Below are 24,090 nucleotides of genomic sequence, written 5' to 3'. Positions count from 1 at the left end.
GCTAAAGATATTAAAAAAAATGTAGACAGGAAAAACTTAGCCACAAATGTGTAAAAGTGAAATAAAATAAAAATAGAAAATAAAAGTTTTAATGTATATATAATGTCTTAAATACAAATATTTAAAAATCATTATTTTGAACTCACAAATTCTGCTCTAATAAATTGGACATTTAAAATAATATCCACAAAACTCCACATACACTTTCTGGCACTTGACTACTCAATTCTAATTTTCACTAGAAAAAATGAATATGAAAGCAGAACATTTTTTAAAAAATGAAAATGATGAGAGGTTACTTATGATTTCAGATTAAGCAAAATATACAAAGCTACAGTGATTAAAACAATGTAGTCCTGGCACTGATATAAACAAATGGATAAATGGGGTAAAAGAGAATAACAAGAGGACTATATCTAAATATGCATACGAATTCAATACTGATGAAGATGCTTTTTTATTTCAGAAAGCATAACATGGAGTATTCAGAAATGGTATTGAGATAACTGAATACTCCTTTTGGGAAAATATTAAAGTAAAATTATTAGTGACTATCTCATAGCAAAACATAAAAAAGTCCAGAGAATTAAACATTTATTTTTAAATGTATATATTTTAAAAAAGAGCAAGACATTAGGAAACAAGAAGGGGTGAGCCATACTCAGGAAAATAATCCAGTCAACAGAAATTATCTCTATCACCAGATGTTAGATTTAGTAGTCAAAGAATTTTTTAAAGCTATTGTATATTCATTGAATTAAAGAAAACCATGTTTAAAAACTTAAAGTAAAATATGACTCAACAAAGATAGACTTTCCATAACTGATCTGAAAAACAGAGAAAAAATATGAAAGATAAATGAACTGAGCCTTAAAGAACCATGGGATATCAAACATGCCAAAGTACGTGTAATAGGAGTCTCAGAAAGATATGACAGAAAGGGCAGAAAAAATATTTTAAAAAATAATGGCCAAAAACTTTCAAAATGTGATGAAAAACCATATATACATTCGAGAAGTTCAACAAACCTTAAGTAGGATAACCACAAAAAGACAATTACAGTCAAACTATTGAAAACCAAAGAAAAAGTCTTGAAAGCAGTAAGAGAAAAAGAACTCATCACTTAGAGAGGAGCATCAGTACAATTAATGGATGACTTCTCTTCAGAAACAATGCAAGCCAGGAGAAAGTGGAATTATACATTCAAAGAGCTTTCAAAGAGCTGGGAAAAAATCTGCAAGAATTCTACATCCAACAAAACTATCCTTCAGTGTTATGGATAAAATAAAAACATGCCCCAGTTGTATTGTTCCTGATTGATTTAAGGTGGTCATCATTACATTGTGTGTGTGTGTGTGTGTGTGTGTGTGTGACACACAGAGAGAGAGAATAAATACATCAGGTTCCAAACTTGTATCTGCAAACAGAACTATAGAATAGAATAAAGAGTCCAGAAATAAATCCTCATATATATGGTCAAATAACCTTCAATGAGGATGCCGAAACCATGCAATTGGGGAAGGACAATCTCTTCAATGAATGGAGTTAGGCGAACTGGACATCCATGTGCAAAAGAATGAAGTTGGACCCTTATTTTACACTATGTACAAAAATTAACTCTATTAAGGTTCTAAATATAAGGTCAAAAAGTATAAGACTCCTAGGGAAAAAAAAAACGGGAAAAGCTTCATGACATTTGATTTGGCAATGATTTCTTGAATATGACACCAAAAGCATAAGCAACAAAAGCAAAAATAAACAAATAAGACTACATTAAACTTAAAAACTTTTGTGAATCAAAGGACACATTAACAGAGTAAAAAGGCATAAAAAATAAATAAAAAATAAAATAATAAATGAAAAAATTAGAAAATTTAAAAATTAAAAAATAAATTAAAAAGAAAAAAGTAATAAAATAAAACAAAATAAAGGTAACCTACACAATGGAAGAAATATTTGCAAATCATATATTTGATAAGGGGTTAATAACTAGAAAATATAAAGAACTCCTCAACTGAACAACAAAAAATCAAATAACCCAGTTTAAAAATGGGCAAAGGACTTGAACACACATTTTTCAAAAAATGATATACAAACAGCCAACAAACATATAAAAAGAAGTTCATTACTAATCATCAGAGAAATGTAAATCAAAACCATAATGAGATACCACTTCACACCCACTCGAATGGCTATTATCCAAAAAAATTGGAAAATAACAAGTGTTAGCAAGGATGTATAGAAATTGGAATTCTTGTGCACTGTTGGCAGAAATGTAAAATGGTGCAACCACTATGAAAAACAGAATGAAGACTCCTCAAAAAATAAAAAATAGAACTACCATATGATTCAGCAATCCTATACATGTCCAAAAGAACTGGAAGCAGGGTCTTGAAAAGATACTTGCACACCCACATTTATTTAGTAGAACTATTCACAATAGCCAAGAGGTATAAGCAACCCAAAAGTCCACGAACAGATGAATGGATATATAAAATGTACATATAATGGAATACAATTCAGTCTTAAAAAGGAAGGAAATCCTGTCATATGTTTCAACATGGGTGAACTTTGAAGACATTATGTTAAGTAAAATAAGCGAGTTACAAAAAGACAACTCTATGTAATTCCACTTATATGTGTACTAGAGTAGTCAGGTTTATGGAAACAGAGTAGAATAGTGCTACAAGGGGCAAGGGGGAGGGAGAAAAGGAGAGTCGTTGTTTAATAGATATAGAGCTTCAGATTTTCATGATAAAAAATTCTGGAGATCCGTTTCACAAAAATGTAAATATATTTAAGGCTACTGAACTATACACTTAAAAAATAGTTATCATGGCAAATTTTATGTCATTTTTAATCACATTTTAAAAAGCTGAAAGGAAAACTTACATCTGAAAAAAATACATGTGGCTTTTACAACCACATATATAACTGACTAAAAACAAGTAGACAAGGAACGATGAAGCATATACCATAGGAAGTCATGCACACCACTTCTGGCCTGACCTCTAACATCCTATGCAGTGTTCTAACCTCGTCCCGTGCAGTGGCAACTGGAGGTTAAGAGTTTCAGATGACAGAGCTACGAAATGGAGGAGGGCCACATAATCCACATTGGACTTTATGAGAGTGAAGAATTAATCTCTATTATCTTTAGGCTTGGAGGTTTCAGAGTTTGTTTGTAACATTAGGCAGAGTTGCACATTTTGAATATTTGACTATATGACCCAATCAAACAATTAATTATATAACTTTACTATTTATTAATGTTCACTTCAAAATGACTATATATGGACCATCTCCACATACATTGACAAAATAGGAAGAATATACATTCATTATACAAAGACCCATGTAAAAATGTATATAACTTTATAAATTTATAAACGTACAAAAAAGTTAGGAAATTTTCTCCCTTGATAAACTACTCTCCTGCCATTAAGCGAAAACAAAAGGCCTGTAATCCATGTGCTTCTCTTTTCTGCCTCAGTTACCACAATACATAGAAGTATATTTTACCTCAGTATCTTTTCTCAGTATAAAATTCCACTTAATTTTTCCTCTTTCTTCTTCATTATTCAAATTAGCTTATTTTTTAATCCCTATTGAAATGATTTTTAGTCACACAGCATCTGTGGTATTTCTTATAAAGCACTTCAAATTGTCTTTGGATACATATATCAACAATCTATGTCAATTAATCCATATCAACAATAGCAATTAAGACTTTAGAATTTCTGGTATATATATTACTGTCAACGACTACATAGAAAAATACCCTTAGATTTTACTGCCATTATATTTGAATGTACAATGTAGTAAGAGCAGATATTTTTAGGATATTTAAATTTCCCATTCTTTGAATAAGATCAAGTATATCACATGGTTTTGAATGTTGTACAATATATATAGTCAAGAAGAAAATTTTTCTTACTATTAATAATGATAAAAACATGGTGTTTTGAGTACTAATTATTTCATCATCCAGATTTTTGGGGCTTCTCAAATACATCAAGGACAGCTGTTGAAGAAAAACAAGGGTTACATAAAGTTTCTCTGCTTTATGAATATAAAACTTATAAATATGCCTCCATTGTTCTTGATGTTCCATGGGCCACTGGGGAATATTCTATGAGTTGGGACAAGACTTGTTCTCTAATACTAAAATCTGTTGATGAGCCGACATCCTTCCTTGGTTGCAATTTCCGATTCTTTTTGTTTTTTAATTCTATGTAGTGGGGATTTACAAGTGTATTTTCAGTGGGAGAGACAAAATATAGAACTGTGACGAAGGTGATAGCGTCGGCAGTCCCTCAGAATTCTCAGTAGTGCTTGGTTTCTCCCAGAAGTTCTTAGTAACATCATGCTTTCCTTCCCTCATCAATTCACACACTCTAAAAGCAACTTATGGACACTAAGTGGTATGAAATCAAAAAGCACAATATGTCACATCTCCAATAATTTAGGAAAACCTATATTTAAGCACAATAAGAATTTCAGATTGTCACCAAAACTGAAATGGGAATCTTCCACATCATGCTCAGACTGAGTCTCTTCCCGCTGCATTGTTAGATGGATTTATCTGCTTCTCTATGAGTATGAATACTGGTCTCAGTGAATTTGACAACTTTCAACTTTATACAGTTTTAAAATCTTATTTTCAGAGCTTATAAACATTAAATAATTTCTAAGTTTTACAAAATGAATCTATTACAACACTACATAAAGAGTTTTTAATGGGATACATGGTCAAGGCTCACTAGGTGATATTGCTTACTTACCTGTATCACAAATATGATAAATCCAACTAAAGTGTAAAAAGGCATTAAAATCATGGATAAAATCAAGCTGGAGTCTCCAGAAAAAGTTAACAGCAGGATGATAACTGCAAGTATTGAGAACTAGAATAAAAAAAATCCAGAGGTATTATAATCTTCTGTCATATTTAATATTTTATGATATTTTCTATGAATAATCTGTTTTCCTAGGAGACATTCCTATTTTCAATTTCCACCTCATATACCACAATATTGTTAGGCTTTCCTCTTTAAGAAGCATCAAACTATCATTACAAATGAAACACAGAATTTCAATGAAGTCTGACATAAATACTTAAAAGATTTACCACGACCTGTAATAATAAAAGAAGGATTCAAACCTGGGGCTGTCTGACTTTAGAGCCCACACATTCAACCACTATTACTTTTACAAGAAGATATTGCATAAGTCAACTGACCACACATCAAGTCAAGGCATAATGTGTTAGGTACCAAAACCTCCACATATGAAACAGATAATACAAAAAAAACATAAAAAACATTTTCTGAAGGAAAATAACAACAATATAAATTAAAATAATCTAGGGGTTCATTAGCTTATTTTATAACCTTTTATCAGAATCTCCTCAAATATTTACTGGCCATAGCACTTATATTAAAGATATTGCTTGAATTAGTCCATTTATCTTGTCTCACCCATCAGAAAAATAAAAGAAATCCTTTCATTAACTCTTCCTTTTGGCAAGCAACAATAGCAACAATACATTTTAAGGAATAGTGAAACGCTTCTCGTTTCCACTTCCCCATTCTATATTTACTCTTCCATCTGCTAGAAACTAGTCTATATTCACTGCTTTATACCACTGCAGTGTTAAAAGTCAGCTGTGGACTCCTATATGTAGAAATATGGAAGAATAGGTACCCTAGTGGACCCACACCATACAAATAAATAGGGAAGTTAACAAAATTCCTTTAAATGAAGGGTTAGTCTCAGAAAAAAAGTGAGGGAATTCTTCAAGGGCACATACAAAGCTCAAAACCTGACTTGGATCATTAAACTATTGGTCCATTACTTGGACCAGTAAACACTAAATCTGAGCAGCATGAGATGCTTACTCTGGCACAGGGGTAAGGAGGCTAGGACTGAGGCCCTCCTTAAGGCCTCCTTAAGGCCTTTCCCTGCAAATACCTCCAGGGAAACATGACAAAACCCTCTTTATGCGTGTTTCTTACAAATCTCATATTAAGGCATGGTACTTTAAAAATGGCTTATGCAATCCTAGTTAATTCTATACTGTCAATTCTTATAAAAGTAACTGAAAACTCTTTGGGGATGAAAACATCTCCAATTTAGGATCTGGGAAGTTCCATACTTAACGGTCAACCAAATATGAGCTACCAATAAGAAATATATATATCAAACATACAAGGTAAAAAGCCACAATAAATGTGAATCAGGCGTGGGAAAAAATAACAAAGTAAAACTATTGAAGACTTTAGATATTAGATTGTCAAATAACAAATACAAATATTATTTTCAATTTAATATATAAGGAAATCAAATGTGGAGTGAAAAACACAAGCAAGTAACAAAAAACTAAGAGGAACAACTGGGCATACTTTAAATAGAACCAGATATAGTTTTGGAAAATAAAACTGAAATTTCAAAAATCAGTCAAAGACTAAAGATAATTTAGACACAGCTTAAGCTTAATAAAAAACAAATGAATTGGGAAAAAAAGTCTGAAACATTTCTCAGAATGCAGCAAGGACATGAAAAATTTTAACAAAATGTTAAGAGATATGGAGAATAGGCTTCATTAACAAAATGAAATTATTTTAATATCTGAAATGGTCAGAAAGCTATGGTATCTGGTCGAGATGTCAAAAAGGCATGGGGAAGGAAATACAATAGAGAATTTGGCTTAAAGTAATAAATTCATTCATTGTTTAAACTTTTCCACGCTTATTTGCTTATGTTATTAGTCAATATGGCCACCTAACACTTTTTTTTTAAAATAAGGAGAATTATTCAGGAAGAAAATCTCACTGAGTTGAAAGGCTTGGGTTCAAATCTGATTCTCAGTTTTGCCCACTCTGTAAAACGAGGGACTGTCCAAAATGGCCTAGTCTTTCAGCTGTAACACACCAAGATATCTATAGATATTTTGTCTCTTTACAAAGAAACAAAGGTGGAAAAGAGAAACCATAAAGAACAGATGGAAAATAGGAGAAAGAAAATGAACAAAAAACACCTGAAACCATGAATATAGCCCAATAATGGAAGTAGAAAAGAAGTAACTCCGTTCTAAGAATTCGTACTTAATTTTGCATTTTTAAAAACAAACTTTAAGAAATTTAATATAAATGTGTATATGTCTATATGTTGATACTTACGATAAAAAAACTAAGAGACCAAAAGCCATTATTTTTTCTCCACTTGCGAAAGATGAATGAAATCAGGTATGTGAGGAATATAAGAGACCCTGCACAACCAATTATGCCAACCACCTGCAAACAAGATTAATAGCAAGATTAGAGATGGCAGGTCATGTGTGGGTTGGGTTGTGGGGGGAGGGGGAAAGAGAGAACCAGATTACAAAGTTGTCTAAAGCAATCTTCTTGCATATCTCTTTTGTTAATGATAAAATGTTAATGAAAATGAATTTTTGTTTTGATTCTACTATTTTATTTAACCTGGGGGTGGGGCGGAGTATCACTTACCAGAGCAAATATGAGTCCCAATGAAAGTCTGAGTTCAAAAACCATGAAGCAGTAAATTAAATATATGGAAAGAAGAATCAAGCTGTATAATGGAATGTCCACCAGAGCCTGTCCACACCAGTATGCTGAAGGACAGAGGCCTGAAATCCACAGCTGAGACTGAGCTTTTAGCTGACAAAGAAATAGAAGGGACACAGGAGGGGTTGAAATCTTTCATAGAAAAAGAATTCTGATTTTTTTGTGTGAAAATGTTAATTTTTAATAAATTTTAGAAATAGTATGTTGTTGGGAAGTTAGGTTTTTTTTTTTTTTTTCAGTCTGTTACTTTATACAATGAATCTGAGCTTCAGTGAATTTCTAGCCCAGGTTTAAGGAAGAGGCCTCAGGTAAACTAACACACTAATACTGTCCCAGTGTCTTTGACTAAATAAGTGACACCCAATGTGGGACTGTACAGCTATTGCAACAGGAAAGTCTGGCCTATTTGTAAAGCTGATTTACCCTTTAGTATAGATCAATAAAAATGACTATATCATAAATTTTTAAAGGCCAATTTATAAAAGCCTAGTTAAAAGTTTGCAAATATACTCCATGTTATACTTAAAAACACAAATTCTCTTTGGAATTGTAAAGTAACAACATGTAGTCAAAAAGTAGATTTTCATTTCTTAAGTCATTTTGTATGAGGCAATTTTACTGTGTTAAGTAGTGACCTTGCAGACCTCTTTGACACCATGATTAAGCATTTGCTGGACTCTATGAGGAGATTAAATGACATGATTTATGTGGAAACACATTTTTCTTGAGGGGCAATCTTGTGTTTGTAAAACAATGAAATTGTAATTACTAAAGTCAGATAAAATCATTCATTCATTCTCCCCTCCTTACTCCCTGCCTCTATCTCTCCCCTTTCATTCTCAATTTCCTTCACCCTCTCCCTTCTCATTCTCCCTGTCCATCTCCTTTTCCCCTCTTACTTTATAATCGCTGATGCTGCTCATGCCGATGTAAGGAGAAATGCAGTTTGCAAAGAGCAGCATAAGTAAGGGCACGCCCAAAAAACCATGTCTCAGTACTAGGTCATCCTGGAAATCCAAAACACATCTGTAAGCTATTGAAATTGTTATAAATTGTACAATTATACATATTTATAAGTTTTTTTTGTTTTGTTTTGTTTTGTCTTTTAGGGAGGGAGTTGGGAAATGGTGAAAAACTCAGAATGGAAGCATACTCCTGATTTAAGAAGCAAAGAGAGAAGCAAATATGTTTTGTTACCCTGTACAGCAGGTGCCATTCCCTGGAACTGCACATCAAAAAACTTCACAATCTGAATTTTATATGCACATATTTAGAGGGCATGAGCAGTTTCTCTTTCATATTTGCATTTAGTCATTGTTAAATGATGACAGATACTATTTGGAGCTACACTTAAAAGTCTCTGAAGCACTGAGCTAAATAAGCTGACATATGTTCCAGTTCTCTACGTCCAAGCAGATGAATTATAAACGAGAGCCTCTAAAACTCTAACAGTAATTGTCTTGAAGCTGTTCTTATGTTCCTGTTCCTACACATGAGATATAATTAGAAGAGAGACAATCTTTCCTGTATAATTTCTTGACTTCTAGAAATGTTTAAATTAAATAATCTTTAAGGCACGGAGGGGGCTTACTATAAATCTGAGTTGTTTTCCAGACCGAGTATTTATTACTGTTATAACAAGAGACTAAAACACAATAGACTAAAAACTAAAGTTGGCATTAATCTTATTGTGAAATCTTCCAGTAAAATTTTATTCTCCACAACTATTATGCATATACTTGCAAAAATCTATCCAATTTTTATAATTTTTCTTTTTTAAATCTACCATAATCAAACATACTTATTAGCAGTTATTTTTGAAGGCCGAGAAATGGTTATTAAAATTATGTATGATCAAAAATTACATTGCAATCCACAGGATGTAAAACATATAAAAGCCAAGACCCAAAAAGGCAATGTAAAATTTAAAATGATAGAGAAAACACTATAGAACTATTAAATAATCTTAATTTTAGGGCTGGACCATACATTCACATAAGTATTACTGCAGTGCATAAATACACCTTCCACACTTGCTTTGATCACTGTATACGACATATTCAGCAAATTCCTCCAGGAAAATCTGACATAAAATTAAGGATTTGGATTTAAGCCTTCTCTGGTGTTCTACATTTCCAAGCAAATTCATTCAACCACTGATTTCAGCAAATGTGTATTGGGTACCCAGCAAATGTGAAGAACTATTCTAGACAGTGAACCAAACAAAGCTAAAATTATGATTCTTCAACAGCCCTTTGGTTTTTCTCTGTCATTTACAATTTTTCAGTGTCCTTTTGGATCTTGGCTCTTAATATTCTATGCTTTGAGGAGCTAGCTGTAATTTTTGGTCAGACAAGACTTTAGACCAGAGGGGTGAGGCCAATGATAAAATACAACACTATCGTCTATCAAGTAGCAATAAATGTAATCGAAAAATATATATCAGCATAAAGAATAGAAGATAATAGGTTACATTAATGTACTAAGGTAAAAAATTTTATTATACATTTAAATTTTTTCCATTAAAGTTTTTAATCTAAAAAATTTATTGAGTCTAAACATAAAATTAAAAATTCTTGATCTTTCAGAATAGTAATAGCAAACATGTATTGAATGCTTACTCTCCCCGCTTACAAGAATGTAAGCTCCAAAGGATGGGATTCTTGTCTGTTCTGTTTATGCTCTTTCCCCAGCACCTAGAAGTACCAGGACATGGTAGACACTCAAGAAGTATGTGTAGAATGAATGAAAAAAGTATGTCAGGCTTTGTTCTAGGCACTTAGTAAATTCACCTAATCCTTGTAATAATTATGTAAAGTAGATACTACTATATTTCTTATTTTACAAATGAGGACACTGAGGCAAAGAGTGGCTAAGAAACTTGCTAATAAATAGCAGAAGCAGGATTCAAACTCAAGTAGTAGGCTCTAGAGTCTTTGCCCTTTATCCCTCTGCTATATTGCCTCTTATATAAGTCAATGTGATACTTACCACAGGAAATGTGCTTCTCTCTGTTTTAATAAGCTCTGTATAGTTAAAAATTCCTAGAAGGGCATTGCTAACAATTCCCATAAGAACGGGAAAACAATTCATTCTCTTGGTATTACATGCAACTGAAAATCTGTAATCCTTTAAAAAGAAAAAAGGCACACAGATATAAGTTCTAAATTCTTAGAGTAAATGTATTTTTGTATATTTTACATATTACCTGGGTGAGAAGGAGACTATTAATTTTTCCATGACACTCTGCCTTTTTGAATTGCTATAAGAATGCATTACTTTTGTAATCATCGTAACTTATTCTGTTAATGAAATAGACTAACATTCACTAACATGGAAAGATGTCAAAAATTTAGATTTTATGTACAAAGAAAGTTGCAGGACTCCTCTAATACTATTCTAATTTAGGAAATATGTATTATTTTCTAACTAATAAATGTATTTTATTATTCATTCTACATATAGGAAGTTTGTGTTTTCATAAAGGAAAAGAGTATAGAAGATTTTTACCAAACTATTAACAGAAATATCATATGGAAAAATAAATGAATGAAATTATGGAGAAAATTTTATTGTCTTTATTATAAACCCTAGTAATGTTGGAATTTATTAAATACGCATTGCTTTTTTTTAGCTTTATTGAGGTATAACTGATAAATAAAATTGTAAGCTATTTAAAGTACATCATGAAGACTTGATACACATACGTATACATTGCAAAAGGATTCCTCCCATCTAATCAATTAACACATTCATCACCTCACGTGTGTGTGTATATATACATACAAATATATATGAGAACGTTTTTGTTCTGATCTCTAGCAAATTTTAATTATTCAAGTGTTATCAACTATAGTCACCATTTTTTATATTAGATCCTCTGACCTTATTCATCTTATAGCTGACAGTTTGTATGCTTTTACCAACCTCTCCCTATTTCCCCCATTCCCCAGCCCCTGGCAACCACTTTTCTACTGTTTGACTTTTTTTTTTAAGATTCCTCATATAAATGATACCATGCAGTATTAGTTTTCTCTGTCTGGTTTAGTTCACTTAGCATAATGCCCTCAAAGTCCAACCAGTTGTCACAAAACATGCACTGCTTTTAAAATAAATGAATTCACTAACAAAAAATGATGCCTTTAATTACTGAGGATAAAAATGTGTCCTTTAAAGGATTAAAATTTCATGCCTTACTCAAAAAGGGCCAAGGTGGCATTCTGAGTTATGCTGATACAGAATAGTTGAGTTGCTTTCCTTATTTTTAAAGTATAAAAATGTGGCAAAAACCCACTCATGATAAAACAGTACATGGAGGCAAACATACCTTCTGGTCACCAGACACTATGATGGCTCCATTGTAGGATGGATCGTCTGAGCCATTTCTATTTCTAAAGTCATCTATTTCCAAAACTATATTCTGATGCTTCAGTGACTGTATGAAATCTTCAATATCCGAGTCTAATGTAGTCAGTGAAGGAAGGCAGTGTTAAGGCAAAAAAAATCAACATCAAAGTTTTAAAATAAGCATGATTTCCTCTCATTTAAGGAATACCCAGAACGACATGGTAAAGACTCTCACTCTGTAAGAATATAATGAAATTCATTCTGATCCTGAGATATTGGAATCCAGTCTACCATCTTCAGTGTAAGAGACTCTTTTCAGAAAATGTTAATTTACCTTGTAAATCTTATAAAGTAAAAAAAGAGTTAATTCCTGAGAGTTAGATTTGCAATTGTTCTTGCTTCGGTAGCACATATACTAAAATTAGATTTGCAATTGTCACAGATATAACGCATTTTATAAGTGACTTTTATAAACATTGCAAAGCCTTATAATATTTGTAATTACAAACGGTACATACAAAATACATATCTCATGACCCAGGCCTGTTCTAGTGATACACATCAGTCCTGCTCATTAAGTAATCTGCTAAATCTCACCAACTTTGCAATAACGTTTATGAAATCAAGTAAACTTGATATTTTCCATTATGTGCACTATTTTTCTTGATTCGAAAATAAAGAGAGCTGGACACACACCATTTTTTCCCTATTTTCCCTCAAGTTGTTTTTAACAGGCCTTTTTGTGTCTCAGGTTTGTGCTTTCTAAAGGTCTTTGATGATAAAAATTAAGACTAAATGTCAGGCCTATTTCTCACCTGTATTATTGATGACCAATAGACTGGTAAGAGGAGTATGTGGGAGTTGTTCCAGAGAAAGGAAATACATACTGGATGAAAGCTCCCAAGGATGAATTTGGTAAATTATCATTTGCAAGTGGGGATAAAAGCAATTACAAGTACCAGTAATCTAAATAAAAGAAAATTAAAATGTGAGTCTAAAATATTTTCTCTCTGATTATTTAAGTCATAAGCCTGCTATATAAAAGGCAACTTATGGAAATTCAACATACAAATATGGTATTTAGTTACATAAAATAAAACTGAAAGTAAGACTAATCTAAAGATGGACTCAAACTTCTGCATCATCATTCATATCATAGTGCAAGGCATCCAAGAATAACAGAACATCAAGAGAAGGTAAAATCCAGGGTGTCCTCTGTGGGCTTGCTGGTTAACCAGGACAACGTGGGAAGTAGTTTCATGGTAGACCAGGAGCCTCAAACAGCCTGCCTATGCAATTTTAAGGGGAAAGAAACTCTGTTTCACACTGTGACCTCAAGCTTGCAAAGCACACAATTTTAAGTAAAATTTTAACTCTCATTAGCTGTTAAAATACATACATTTTAATTTTTGTGAAACTAGAGGCAATATTTAAAACATTATTTTCAGACTTGAGAACTCATTCCACTGATTCAAACTACAAGTGAAATACTTTCAAGCAATCCTTTGTTTCTCTAATAAGTCTGTGAATTCACTCTGCTATGACTACTTTCTCCCTCACTCAGCCTCACATAGGCAACCTTCCTCTCATTCCTTCTTTCCATTATAACCAATGACACCTCTGTTCCAATCAAGGCCAGTCTTTCTCAATACTGCTCTGAATCCAGTCCCTTGCCACCCTCCTTCAGACATTGCTAAGTTAGTTTTCATTCTACTGGCTTATTCCCATCCTCACTGAAACATGTTCTAATATCTCCCGCTCACTAAAAAAAAATGAAATTCCTCCTAATTTCACTCTCCCTTCAGCTATGCTCCCATCTTTCTACTTCCCTTCATCGTCAAGTTCCTCGAAAGCCTTGTCTGCCTTTGGACCGTCTCTTCATAAAACTTTCACGACCTCCCTTTTGCCAAGTAGGAAGATTTGGCAAAATAATACATGACTTCTGTTCTGAACTGTTATTCTCTCCTCTTACTTCATGTTTTCTAATCTTGACCATGTCAATGTGGCCAGCACTGACCACTCTACTCAGAATTGTAATGAACTCCCAATTCCCACCAGCAATCCCCATCCCCTTACTCTACTTTGTATAACCTACTATATAATTCGGTTTTTATATTTACTTTTTTTTTTTTATCTTTCCCCTAACCAGAAGGTAAATACTACGAGGGCATGGATTTGTGCCTTTTATGCTCACTAATATAACCAAAGCACCTGGAACAATGCCTAGCACATAACAGGCTTCAATAAAGACTGTGATATAATTAATAATTAACATATTTAATGGATAATTATTTAATTGGTATTTTTCTTCCCCACAGATGGTAGGCCTAAAGGCCGTGTCAGTTGTGTTCACTACTGTAGGATAGTACTATAAGCACTCAAATTTATTAAATAAGTGAAGAAATTATCAGACTTATTTTCTTATTTGAATCTTTTTTGCAATATATTGACTAAAGAGATTTAAAGTAGTCTGATACTTACAAGGACAAAAGAACTTCGCTCTCGTGTGTTAACTTTAAGAAGCGAAGCTTTGCCACTCCGCAGACCTGCCGTATCCAGAGAGTTCCATTACTCACATCAGTTCTCAACCCAGGAAGAGAACAAAGAGCCTGTTGCATTTCTGACTCAATGCCAGTATCTCTTGTCACATCGATTTTCTCCTGTTTCTGAATGCCAAAATCTATAATCATGTAATAAACCATTATAATAAGCTATGTTATTTGTATTTTCTCTTTAGACATTTTGAAAATTGTTAGAATATTTGTAACAACACTTCTAATAAGTTATTGATATTCATAAGTCTTATATTCCTGCAAATGTAATGGATCTGATTTTAATGAGTAAAATAATTTCTGAGCATGGTTTACATCTCTTGGGAAGCATTTATTCTACCACACCAATAGCAGCAGCTCCCCATCCAAGGGAATTTTGCAGAGTGTTATATAAAAGTACCAGCATAAATTTCTGCAGTCAAGTTCTAAAAGCTGAGTTTCTCTGTCATCTGAAACCTCCACTGGATTAGTTTGTCACTGATGACTGCCATCCCAGTGACCACTTCAAGACACTGTGGTTTTAAGTAACAGGAAGCTGGAAGATCCCCTGCTCAATTCCAACATATACCACACATTAGCTGTGTGGTTTCGGCTAATCACTCAATTTCTCTAAATGTAAGTTTTGTCTCCTACATCATGAAGTTACTATGGGAACCAAGAACAATATAACCCAACAGCTGAGTACAATGGTTGACACATAATAGACTCCTACATTCTTCTAATTATTATTACAAAGTAATCTAAGGGAAGATAATACCTTATTTATCTGTTAATACATTAACTAGAATTAGTTCATTAGCTAAGTAAGAATATATTTTTTGTAAGGAATGGACAAAGCCAGAATTCATGCCATTCTCAGACAGCTGTTGATGATAAGGAGAAGTGGGCATTGCGAAGGGATGTAACTGTCACTGACATGAGAGGTAGACAGATATCATAAAGTAATATCCCTAGCAATAAGCCTGATTATATTAGGTATAAAATAATTATGATTCTTTAAAAGTGGAAAATCCTACTTTAGATCTACATAAAAATCTACAAATATCAATTTATACATGGTCATTTTCTTTTTTTCTTTTTTTAAATTTTCTGCTAGACACACATTTTTATACCTGGCTCCTCAATTGCTGAATTGCCTTCTAGGTTCAAAAATACTTCATTCAGAGTTGTCATGGAAACACCATAATTCATTATCCCTTGGTCAGAACATTTATCAAGGTCATTGTAGAGATCTAAAACACAGAAAAGAATAATGTGATGCAATTAAAATTGGTAATGAGTACATTAAAATAATAATTCTTAAAAATTAGTCAGGATAAATCTAAAAATATTTTCATATTAGAGCTGCCATAATAATTCAAGAAAAGCCTTCTCATAAAATGTTTTCTTGCCCTTCAAATCAATTTTATTATTTTACATCTCTATTTTCTCTCACAAACTTTAAAATTACTTGTATCACTAAGGCCACATGTGTGTTTTGTATAAACATGTATCTGTATGTCTATTTAAAAATTCATTAGGCATGGGTAAATTATATATTTTCTTCTCTGTCTTTTCTAATATTTTTATACCTAGCATATTACATTTATAACTAAATTATAATTTACAAAGACCCTATTAAAGTGTTTAACCAATAAGGACTTATTTAATCTGTATCTCTATCAAAATTAAGGTTTTGCTATTTCAGAAAAAAGATGTTTCAAAGAATCATTTAATGCTAATGAAGAGCAAATCTGGGTTTCCTAGCGATATACATTTGTAGGAATTTTAGTTGCTCTTACTAAGATCTGTTAACACACTTCATCACATTGGCAACGGGAGACAGCATATTTATGAATAATTATTTTCCTGAGTATAAGCTTTAAAACCTACTGATAGAAAATGAATTAGCACAGTCTTGGACTTTTAGCTGTATTCTATGTGGTCATACAGTAAGTTACCTGAAAATCTGTTTGTTCTTTCCAAGGGCAAACTATACACAAGTTTTTCTTCACTTTTTGCTGTTAGCTTGGCATCGGGGATGTGCTGTCTAATGAGGGATGTGATTCTCTCTGGATTACACATTTCGTTCCTGTGCAAACTAATGTTTCAAAAGAAGCATAAGCCTTTGAATTCTTCTCCAATACCACTGCTCATGAAAAGACAGCTTTTGATTAAATAATTTGTATATATTACAGGCATATCCTGCTAACTTCAATAATTACTTCCCACAAATCAGATGTTCCACTTCAAAGTGCTAAGTGGTAGTCTCTTTTCCATTATTTCAGATGAGAAAAAAAATACAGTGTCAACCCCAAACCCCCTGCCAACTTCCTAAAAGGTAACTAGAGCAAGATGAAATTTCAGTGTGTGTATATACATACATGTGTGCATGTGTGCATGTGTGTGTGTGTAATATGTGTAGATAGGTTAGCATGTAAACAAATATATAAAATCATAATTGGATATAAAGTACATGAAATATTGCTCCTGGATCACTGAAAAATTAATAAGTATTTTAATAAACAGTTGCTTTCTATGCAGCAAATGGCTTCTCTTAATGCCAACAACTCATTTCTTAATATGTCATGCTTTCTACAATATTCCACGTGATATTCTGACATTGAGCAGACTGTGAAATGTAAGTAGATTCGGAATACAATTTCATATTCTTAGGGCAAACTATTTCATTTAAAATAATCACTTTCTTTTTTGGGGACATAAATATAAATTTTTCTTATATAAATATTGGCCAGAAAATGTTATACTGAAAGAAGCATCTACTTTTAGAAATTTGCATGCTTAAAACCAAGATATAACCCACAAGGAAAATGTTAATGAAGGAGATATTTTGCACTGTTTATTGGAAATCAATTTCTACCAAATACTAAGTTGACTTTCTTAATATCTCTAAAAGATTGCATGAAATGTCACCCTACATATTGATACGCTCATATTAAAAACAGCTACTGCCAGAATACATTACCTTAAATGATATCCGATACCCCATTTTCGCTTCAGAAACAAAGATGACCCTGCACATTTCAATTTCCCTTTAGACAGAAACACTTTCCTGTCTGAGCAGAAAAAAAGAAGTAAATTGTGAATTCCTTCTATGGGTTTATTCTGTACCCTGGAGACCAAAGCACTGAATGAATTTTTCAATACAAATGCGATCACAATATAGAGCTCCTGTGTGCAACATCAGCTCTCCTTCCCGTGCCTACCTTGAGGCAGGACATGAGTTCACTGCATCTCTTGCAGCTGATCCAATGGCATAAAACAATGCAAGAATGGCCCAATTCTTCAGCTCTCCTTTATCCACACACTTTGTTATGTAATAAGCAGTGTCCTCTCACTATGGGCACAGTTACCCACTCCACCCCTTGATATCACTATGTGAATTGCTTTGGCTAACGGAGTGTTAGCAGACACTGAGAGGCAGAGGTTTGAAAAGGGCTTATGCCTTGAGACTTGCTCTCTTGAGCCCCAGTCACAGCCATGAGAATGCGTGGGGAAACAAAACATAGCTAGAGCGGGGCTGAGTCACCTGATTCATCCTAGCCAGCAGCTACTTGACCACCAGACATGTAAATGAACCCAGTCAAATACCTGAAAATTTCTGTAGGTGAGCCGATCTAAATTGCCAACTCTGTAACTCCTGCACTAAGTAAATGCTCACTGATATAAGGCGCTGAGTTTGGGGGGTTTACTATATAGCATTACTGAGGTGGGAAATTACTGGCGCAAGAAGTGAAGTATGCTTTACCTCAGTTCCTGGAAGAAACTTAGAATAGTGTTGTTATATTGCACATCGAACAGCAAAAATTTCTCTTCTTTTCCCTGAGTCCCTTTCTATTTTTTCCAGATATATCCTTCACACACTCTCCTGGCTTACTGAAACTAGTCTCCCCCACCTGCCACTATTCCCTAGGCAAAAACATTTGTTCTATTACTAATTCCCCAATCCTGCGTCTTCGCACTCAACACCTCACTCAATGGACAAAGAATCCTCCTAAGAAGACAACAAAGGGTTGTAAATTTTAAAACATTTTTTTCCCAGCTAAAAGTTTTCTGTCCAACAAAAAACTATACATGAAAGGTAATATTTGAGTTTCAAAATTTTAAAAATATACTTGTGATTAATGTAGACAGTCAAGAAAGTTACAGACAAGAAGATATATGAAGTATGGGTCTAAAGAACTCACTGGGAGCTTAGAATTTTTCTGAGGCTAAGTGCATCTTTAGCATAAAGTCACTCAAATGGATAGCAAACAAGATTCTCTTCTTTTAAAAACAGATCACTGAGATTATCTCTATAGTAAAGCCTTATGCAACTAGTTAGAATAAGGAAACCAAGAATCACCAGCCAAGATGTCAGCCTCATCCATGAACTGGGTACTAAACAGGATCATATGGTTTGTTTTACGCTCCCTCAGGAGGTTCCAAACTTGGTGCCTTGAAAAAGGATCCAATCCAGCAGTTGGTTCATCTAGTAGCAAAACCTACAGAGGAAGAAATGTATAAAAGCATCTTCTACTTCAAAGTGAGGATCTTCCAAAAGTAGCATGGAAACCAATATGATTTCTAGATTCAAATATAATCCTCCACCATAACCCTAACAGGCTTGCACAGTCCTTTATTGTAAACTCTCACATTTGGTAATTAGTGTTTAAACTTTAATAATAGTTTTATATCCTTCATTCCAAATTAATCTCAAAAAATATATTTTCTCTCACCTGAGGATCTCCTAAAATGGCAATCCCAAATGTTAGTTTTCTCTTCTGTCCACCACTTAATTTTTTAGCAAGGACACCTTGAATGTTTTGTATGTCTAATTCCATTATAACTCTTTTTACCTATTAAAAAAAAAATCCTACATTAATACAAAACATTTTACTTTAAGCAGTCTTAATTCTCTAACGAATTTGAAAAAAATTGTTCTAGAACTTCGTTAAGATTTATTTATGAAAGAGTAAAATAATAGTTAAACAAAAATATGGTCAGGAGTAAATTAAGCAAATTACTTCCAAAGCTATCAGTTCTAATATCTTCACCTACCTCTTGTTCCACTTCCTTTGGCTGAATCCCTTTTATTTTAGCGAAGAGCCTGAGGTTTTCTCTCACAGTAAGAAATTCAAACTGAATATTGCATTGTGGACAAAATCCAACTTTCTTTCTTATTTCCTCCATTTTAGTTATTTCAGAAAGTGTGGTATTATAAATAGCAGCTGATCCTGTAAACAGAAATTTTAGAGTATTTAACAACTGGATAGTAACTCTAGCAGAGTGGTAATACAGGATATTAGCTGAAGAAACTTCACATTTAATAATTGCATAATTAATACACAGAGAAAATTCAGATTATCCTTAACATAGTGTCCACAGCAAAAGTACACATGGAATGACAAACAGTGAAATAAAAATACAAGCTTTCTCATGAATTTATATAAATATAAAATATTTCCTTTTCTAAATTGCTCAATTGTATAAAAGTCCTGCTTTAAAGAAACATTTCTCTTTTATATAATTAGATTGTGAGTCTGCTTTATCAGCCAACTTGTTTGTAAAATTATTTTCTCACCTTCTGTAGAAACAGAAAACCCACTGAGAATGTTTAGCAGTGTTGATTTACCAGCTCCACTATGTCCAAGAATTGCAGTGACTTGTCCTTCATAAATGTCAAGATATATGCCTGTTTTAGAATAAAATGTGAAAATCAGACTTTGGACTATATTCAGATCAAATGGACTTTCAAAAACTTGGAAGACTAAAATGTAACTCAGCATTTCATTTCATTGGTGTTCGAATACATCCCCCATAAAACTGTAATTTAATTTTGTCTATTTATAAAGACAAAGCATCAGTTTCTCTGAAGAAATTGAATCAAGACTGGGAATGTACTTTCTACCCTCCTTCCTACCCCAAATCCTTCAAATGTCAAGGGATATATATATTTATTATTCAAGAATTGAACAAAGGCTACCAGGAATTAAAACGGTAAACAGAGTACTTGCATCCTGGGCAAAAGAAAGCAGTGTGACTAAAGAAATAGTCTCTTAGAAACTTCCAGAGCTGGAAGACATAGGTGCCAGGCACAGAGTCAAAGGGGAGTTTATTCCATCTTAGGAGGGATGGAGGGTGGGTTAAGGAGAGGATGATACATTTCTCCTGGCATTGGCCATTGTTCTGTTTTGCATCACAAAAGTGTGGGCATGGTCCCTAGAGAGATCTGCTGTGATCCAGGACATGTCACAGGTATTTTTATATATGGGTGCTTAGTAATTAATAACTTTTTCTTTAATACATGAAAAATTATCTAATGTCATTGGAAAACAACAAACAGTTCTATTAGCATCCCAGAAATTTTAAGAGATTCTTGAAGACAGACAATATGAACTTATATTATCAGAGAACAAAAAATAAGGCCCAAAACAGGTAATGAAAAGTTCTATGAAAGCAAAAACAATTCCAGTGATACTCCAAGCTCAGTATGACAAATTTAGGTTAATGATTATAAACTAGCAGAAGTAGTAACATCCTATTTTTTTAAAAGTATTTTATATATGTACATATATAGAAAAAATAATATATTATTGGTGACTATCTTTCATAATGAAAATTTTTCCTTTTTATCACTATTCATTCTCTAATTTTCCACTGCGACTATCTGTATTTTCAGACAACAACAACAAAAATTAATTAAAAACATCATTGAAACAATGTTTTTTCTTTACCTTGCAACGCTTCTACTTTTTCAGGCTTTCCATTATATTCTTTTTTAATATTTCTGATTCTGAAAGAAGAGTAAGCAACTTTGAGTAAACACATTTCCTAATAACATCGATTATGTTAAGTGCCAGCACTGCCAGTCATGACGGAACCGAAACTTCACAAGGTGGGGTGTCGCCCTCTTGATGGGATCCAGGAGGGCAGCAGTGAGAGCCCAAACCGTCCCCCGAAGAGGTCTGCACAGACCTGCTGATACCCTTATCAAGCTTGGCTTTTCCTATTTTCCCGTGATTTCTCTAAGTTAGCAAATGAAGGGAAAGTTACAATTGAAAGGATAAAAGGAGCGAAGGAGGAAGGGAAGAAAGGTGACAGGCTTTCCCTCAGTCCTGCACCCTTCTCTAGTTATCGTTCAATTATTCTTCTCTTTCACAGGCAAATTTATCAAAATAACAGTCTCTACTCTTTGTTTCCAGTGATTAATGAGAAAAATTTAGGATGATGGCAGCGGAATACCTGAAAGAAATGAACTTTCAAAAAACACATAATCTGTAATAACATTTGACCTGTGGCTGACCCTGTGGCAGCTTACTTTCTTAAGCTTTTATCTCTAAATGTACATACGAAGTCACATAATTTGTTGGTTACCTTATGGCTTCTTTTCCATGGAACTCTGGAGACACAGGTTCGAAAGAGTCATCAGAGGAATGCTCGGGACTTATTTCATCCTCGAAGTCTTCGTGATGAGTATTTTGATGTCGGGACCAAAACGAAGACTTTAGGAAAAACAATGGTGAATGCCAATGGCCATCTTCATCTAATCAATCAAGACACAATTACATATTGAATCAATAATACCACATCAGTAAAGAATGACTTCTGTCCTAGTGTGGCTTGATATCAATTTTAAATTTAAGTTATTCTATGGGAATTTATGTTTATAATGTTAAAAGTAAAGTATTACAGGAATATTAAAGTGAAGACAGTGTTTGACCTTTGATAAATTCTCAGCTCTGCTTCATAAAAATAAGAGCTTATCAAAGAAGATAAAGTTTAGCTCTAGGAAACTGTATCAAATATCAAGAACTTCTCACTCTTGGGATTTCCAGACACTTGGATGCTTACAAAGAGAAGTTGTGTAAGCTGATTTCTGCAACTATGTATAAAGAAAAAATATTTGATAATACAGGAAAAAATTTTGGGAATAAGAAGTATAGCAATCAGTACAAATCGAAAGTCAAACTTTTTCAAAGCTCTAAGAATAAATTAATAAAAGTAGAAAAATTAAGTTCCTAATACCAGAAAGGTAGACGTAAGGCCGAATTACTGTTGGCATCTAGTAAAAGATTTTAAAAAGGAAAAAGATTAAAATTAAGGGATCAGAGTGAGAAACACAGGAAATTTTAAAATTCATAAGAAAAATGAAAGAAACACAAATCAAGCTGTTTCTGCCATGTCTTTGTTATATTTTATGTATATTTTTTTCAACCAGATACCCAGATAATTCTTTAATTTTCTATGACCTCATGAAAGTATTCAAGGATTTTATTAAGAGATAGTTCATAGCATTCCAAAGCAGAATGGACTGTACATATATAATCAGTTAAAAATTGTTTTGAAAGTTAAATGAACTTCCATTTTAATGGTAAGAAAAGAGAATAGAAAGTTCAGCTATGGATCTATAGAATCGAAGAAAATGAGATGTTATTTTAAAGATGTATCCACAAAATATGAATTTATTAGTGATAAGTGGAGGAAATTTAATAGATTTTTAAGAGACTATAGGATAATTGAAACAACAGGGAGTTTTCACATGTAATATTACATTACAAACTGTTACTGAAAGCTAACATAAGGGAATAAACAAGTGAAAAATGTCACTCCAAAAGAACTATGCTGTTTCCCACTGCTGGGCATACGTGCTGCTCCTTTTGACTTATCACACTTCCTACACTATATTTAAATACTAATTTACATAATCATTTCCAATGCTACCCACGAAAGCCTTTAAGACACAGACTGTTGACCCACACTGACTTCAATGAGCAGCTATGTGCTAAATAGGTAGATGAAAACTGATATCTTATAAGTATCCATTTCATAGGAAATTCTTGGTGTTTTGGTTCAGAAAAAGAATTATAAATGCAAAAACATTTATATGTAAAGGTAAAATGTTCTAAAAATGTCATTTTGAAAAATGTTTATAAAACTTTGGATTAAAGAATACATATTGTACCCAAATAAAGGGAAGTGAGATTGAATAAAATTTATGGACCTAAAAAAAAAAGGAGAAGGAGGAAGAGTTGTTTAATTTGAAGCTGAGGGAAAATAAAGAGTTCACTCTTGCAGTCCTTCAGCAAATCTTTATTGAGAGCCTCTTATGTACCAGGTAGTGTCTAGATGGGAAAACATACATCATTTATCCTGAAGAAAATTGAAATATGAAGACTACTATATGCATTTATGTAATTCACCAGGAATTTACTGAATACCTACTAAGTGCCAAACTGTCCTAGATGCTTGAAGATATCAGTGTAATAAAAAGCAAACATCTCTTCCCTCATGGGGACTAACATTCTAGAAACAAAGACGAGAAATGAGTAATAAATATAACAAATATTGAATTGTATGTAAAAAAAAAAAGTAAGAGAGCATTAGTTCAGAATTTTATTTAAAGTTTTGGTCCAAATTCTGCTGTGTTCTTGGGCCTGACACATAACCTCTCCAGATCCCTGTTTTGGCATTTACAAGATGCGAGGCCCTTACTAAACACTGAACTCAATGCTGATTGGTAAAATTGTATAATTATATGAATACACAGGAACTGAAAGGAAAAATTTGATTTCCAATTTCTCAGATTTGAATATACTTATTGTGCCTTCCCATAAGGAGGGAAGTAT

The 24,090-nt window shown here is 33.0% G+C and overlaps 1 protein-coding gene across 1 annotated transcript in view; it reads right to left on the bottom strand.

Moving 5' to 3' along the window:
* ABCA10 (ATP binding cassette subfamily A member 10) overlaps positions 1-24,090 on the bottom strand; it is a 49,207-nt gene that overhangs the window by 7,998 nt on the left and 17,119 nt on the right. Inside the window, 19 exon segments of the mRNA XM_011370409.2 lie at positions 3,938-4,024; positions 4,785-4,904; positions 7,179-7,292; positions 7,506-7,676; positions 8,483-8,590; positions 10,575-10,712; positions 11,911-12,044; positions 12,746-12,865; positions 12,868-12,896; positions 14,412-14,610; positions 15,595-15,714; positions 16,423-16,562; positions 17,448-17,538; positions 18,828-18,966; positions 19,201-19,320; positions 19,523-19,698; positions 20,046-20,156; positions 21,199-21,257; positions 21,839-22,007. Coding sequence (XP_011368711.1) covers positions 3,938-4,024; positions 4,785-4,904; positions 7,179-7,292; positions 7,506-7,676; positions 8,483-8,590; positions 10,575-10,712; positions 11,911-12,044; positions 12,746-12,865; positions 12,868-12,896; positions 14,412-14,610; positions 15,595-15,714; positions 16,423-16,562; positions 17,448-17,538; positions 18,828-18,966; positions 19,201-19,320; positions 19,523-19,698; positions 20,046-20,156; positions 21,199-21,257; positions 21,839-22,007 — 2,345 coding nt within the window.

This window comes from Pteropus vampyrus, unplaced genomic scaffold (genome assembly GCF_000151845.1).
Source record: "Pteropus vampyrus isolate Shadow unplaced genomic scaffold, Pvam_2.0 Scaffold169, whole genome shotgun sequence".
Lineage (NCBI taxonomy): Eukaryota > Metazoa > Chordata > Mammalia > Chiroptera > Pteropodidae > Pteropus > Pteropus vampyrus.
Note: the sequence above shows the minus strand (reverse complement) of the source record. Positions and strands in the feature narration are given on the sequence as shown.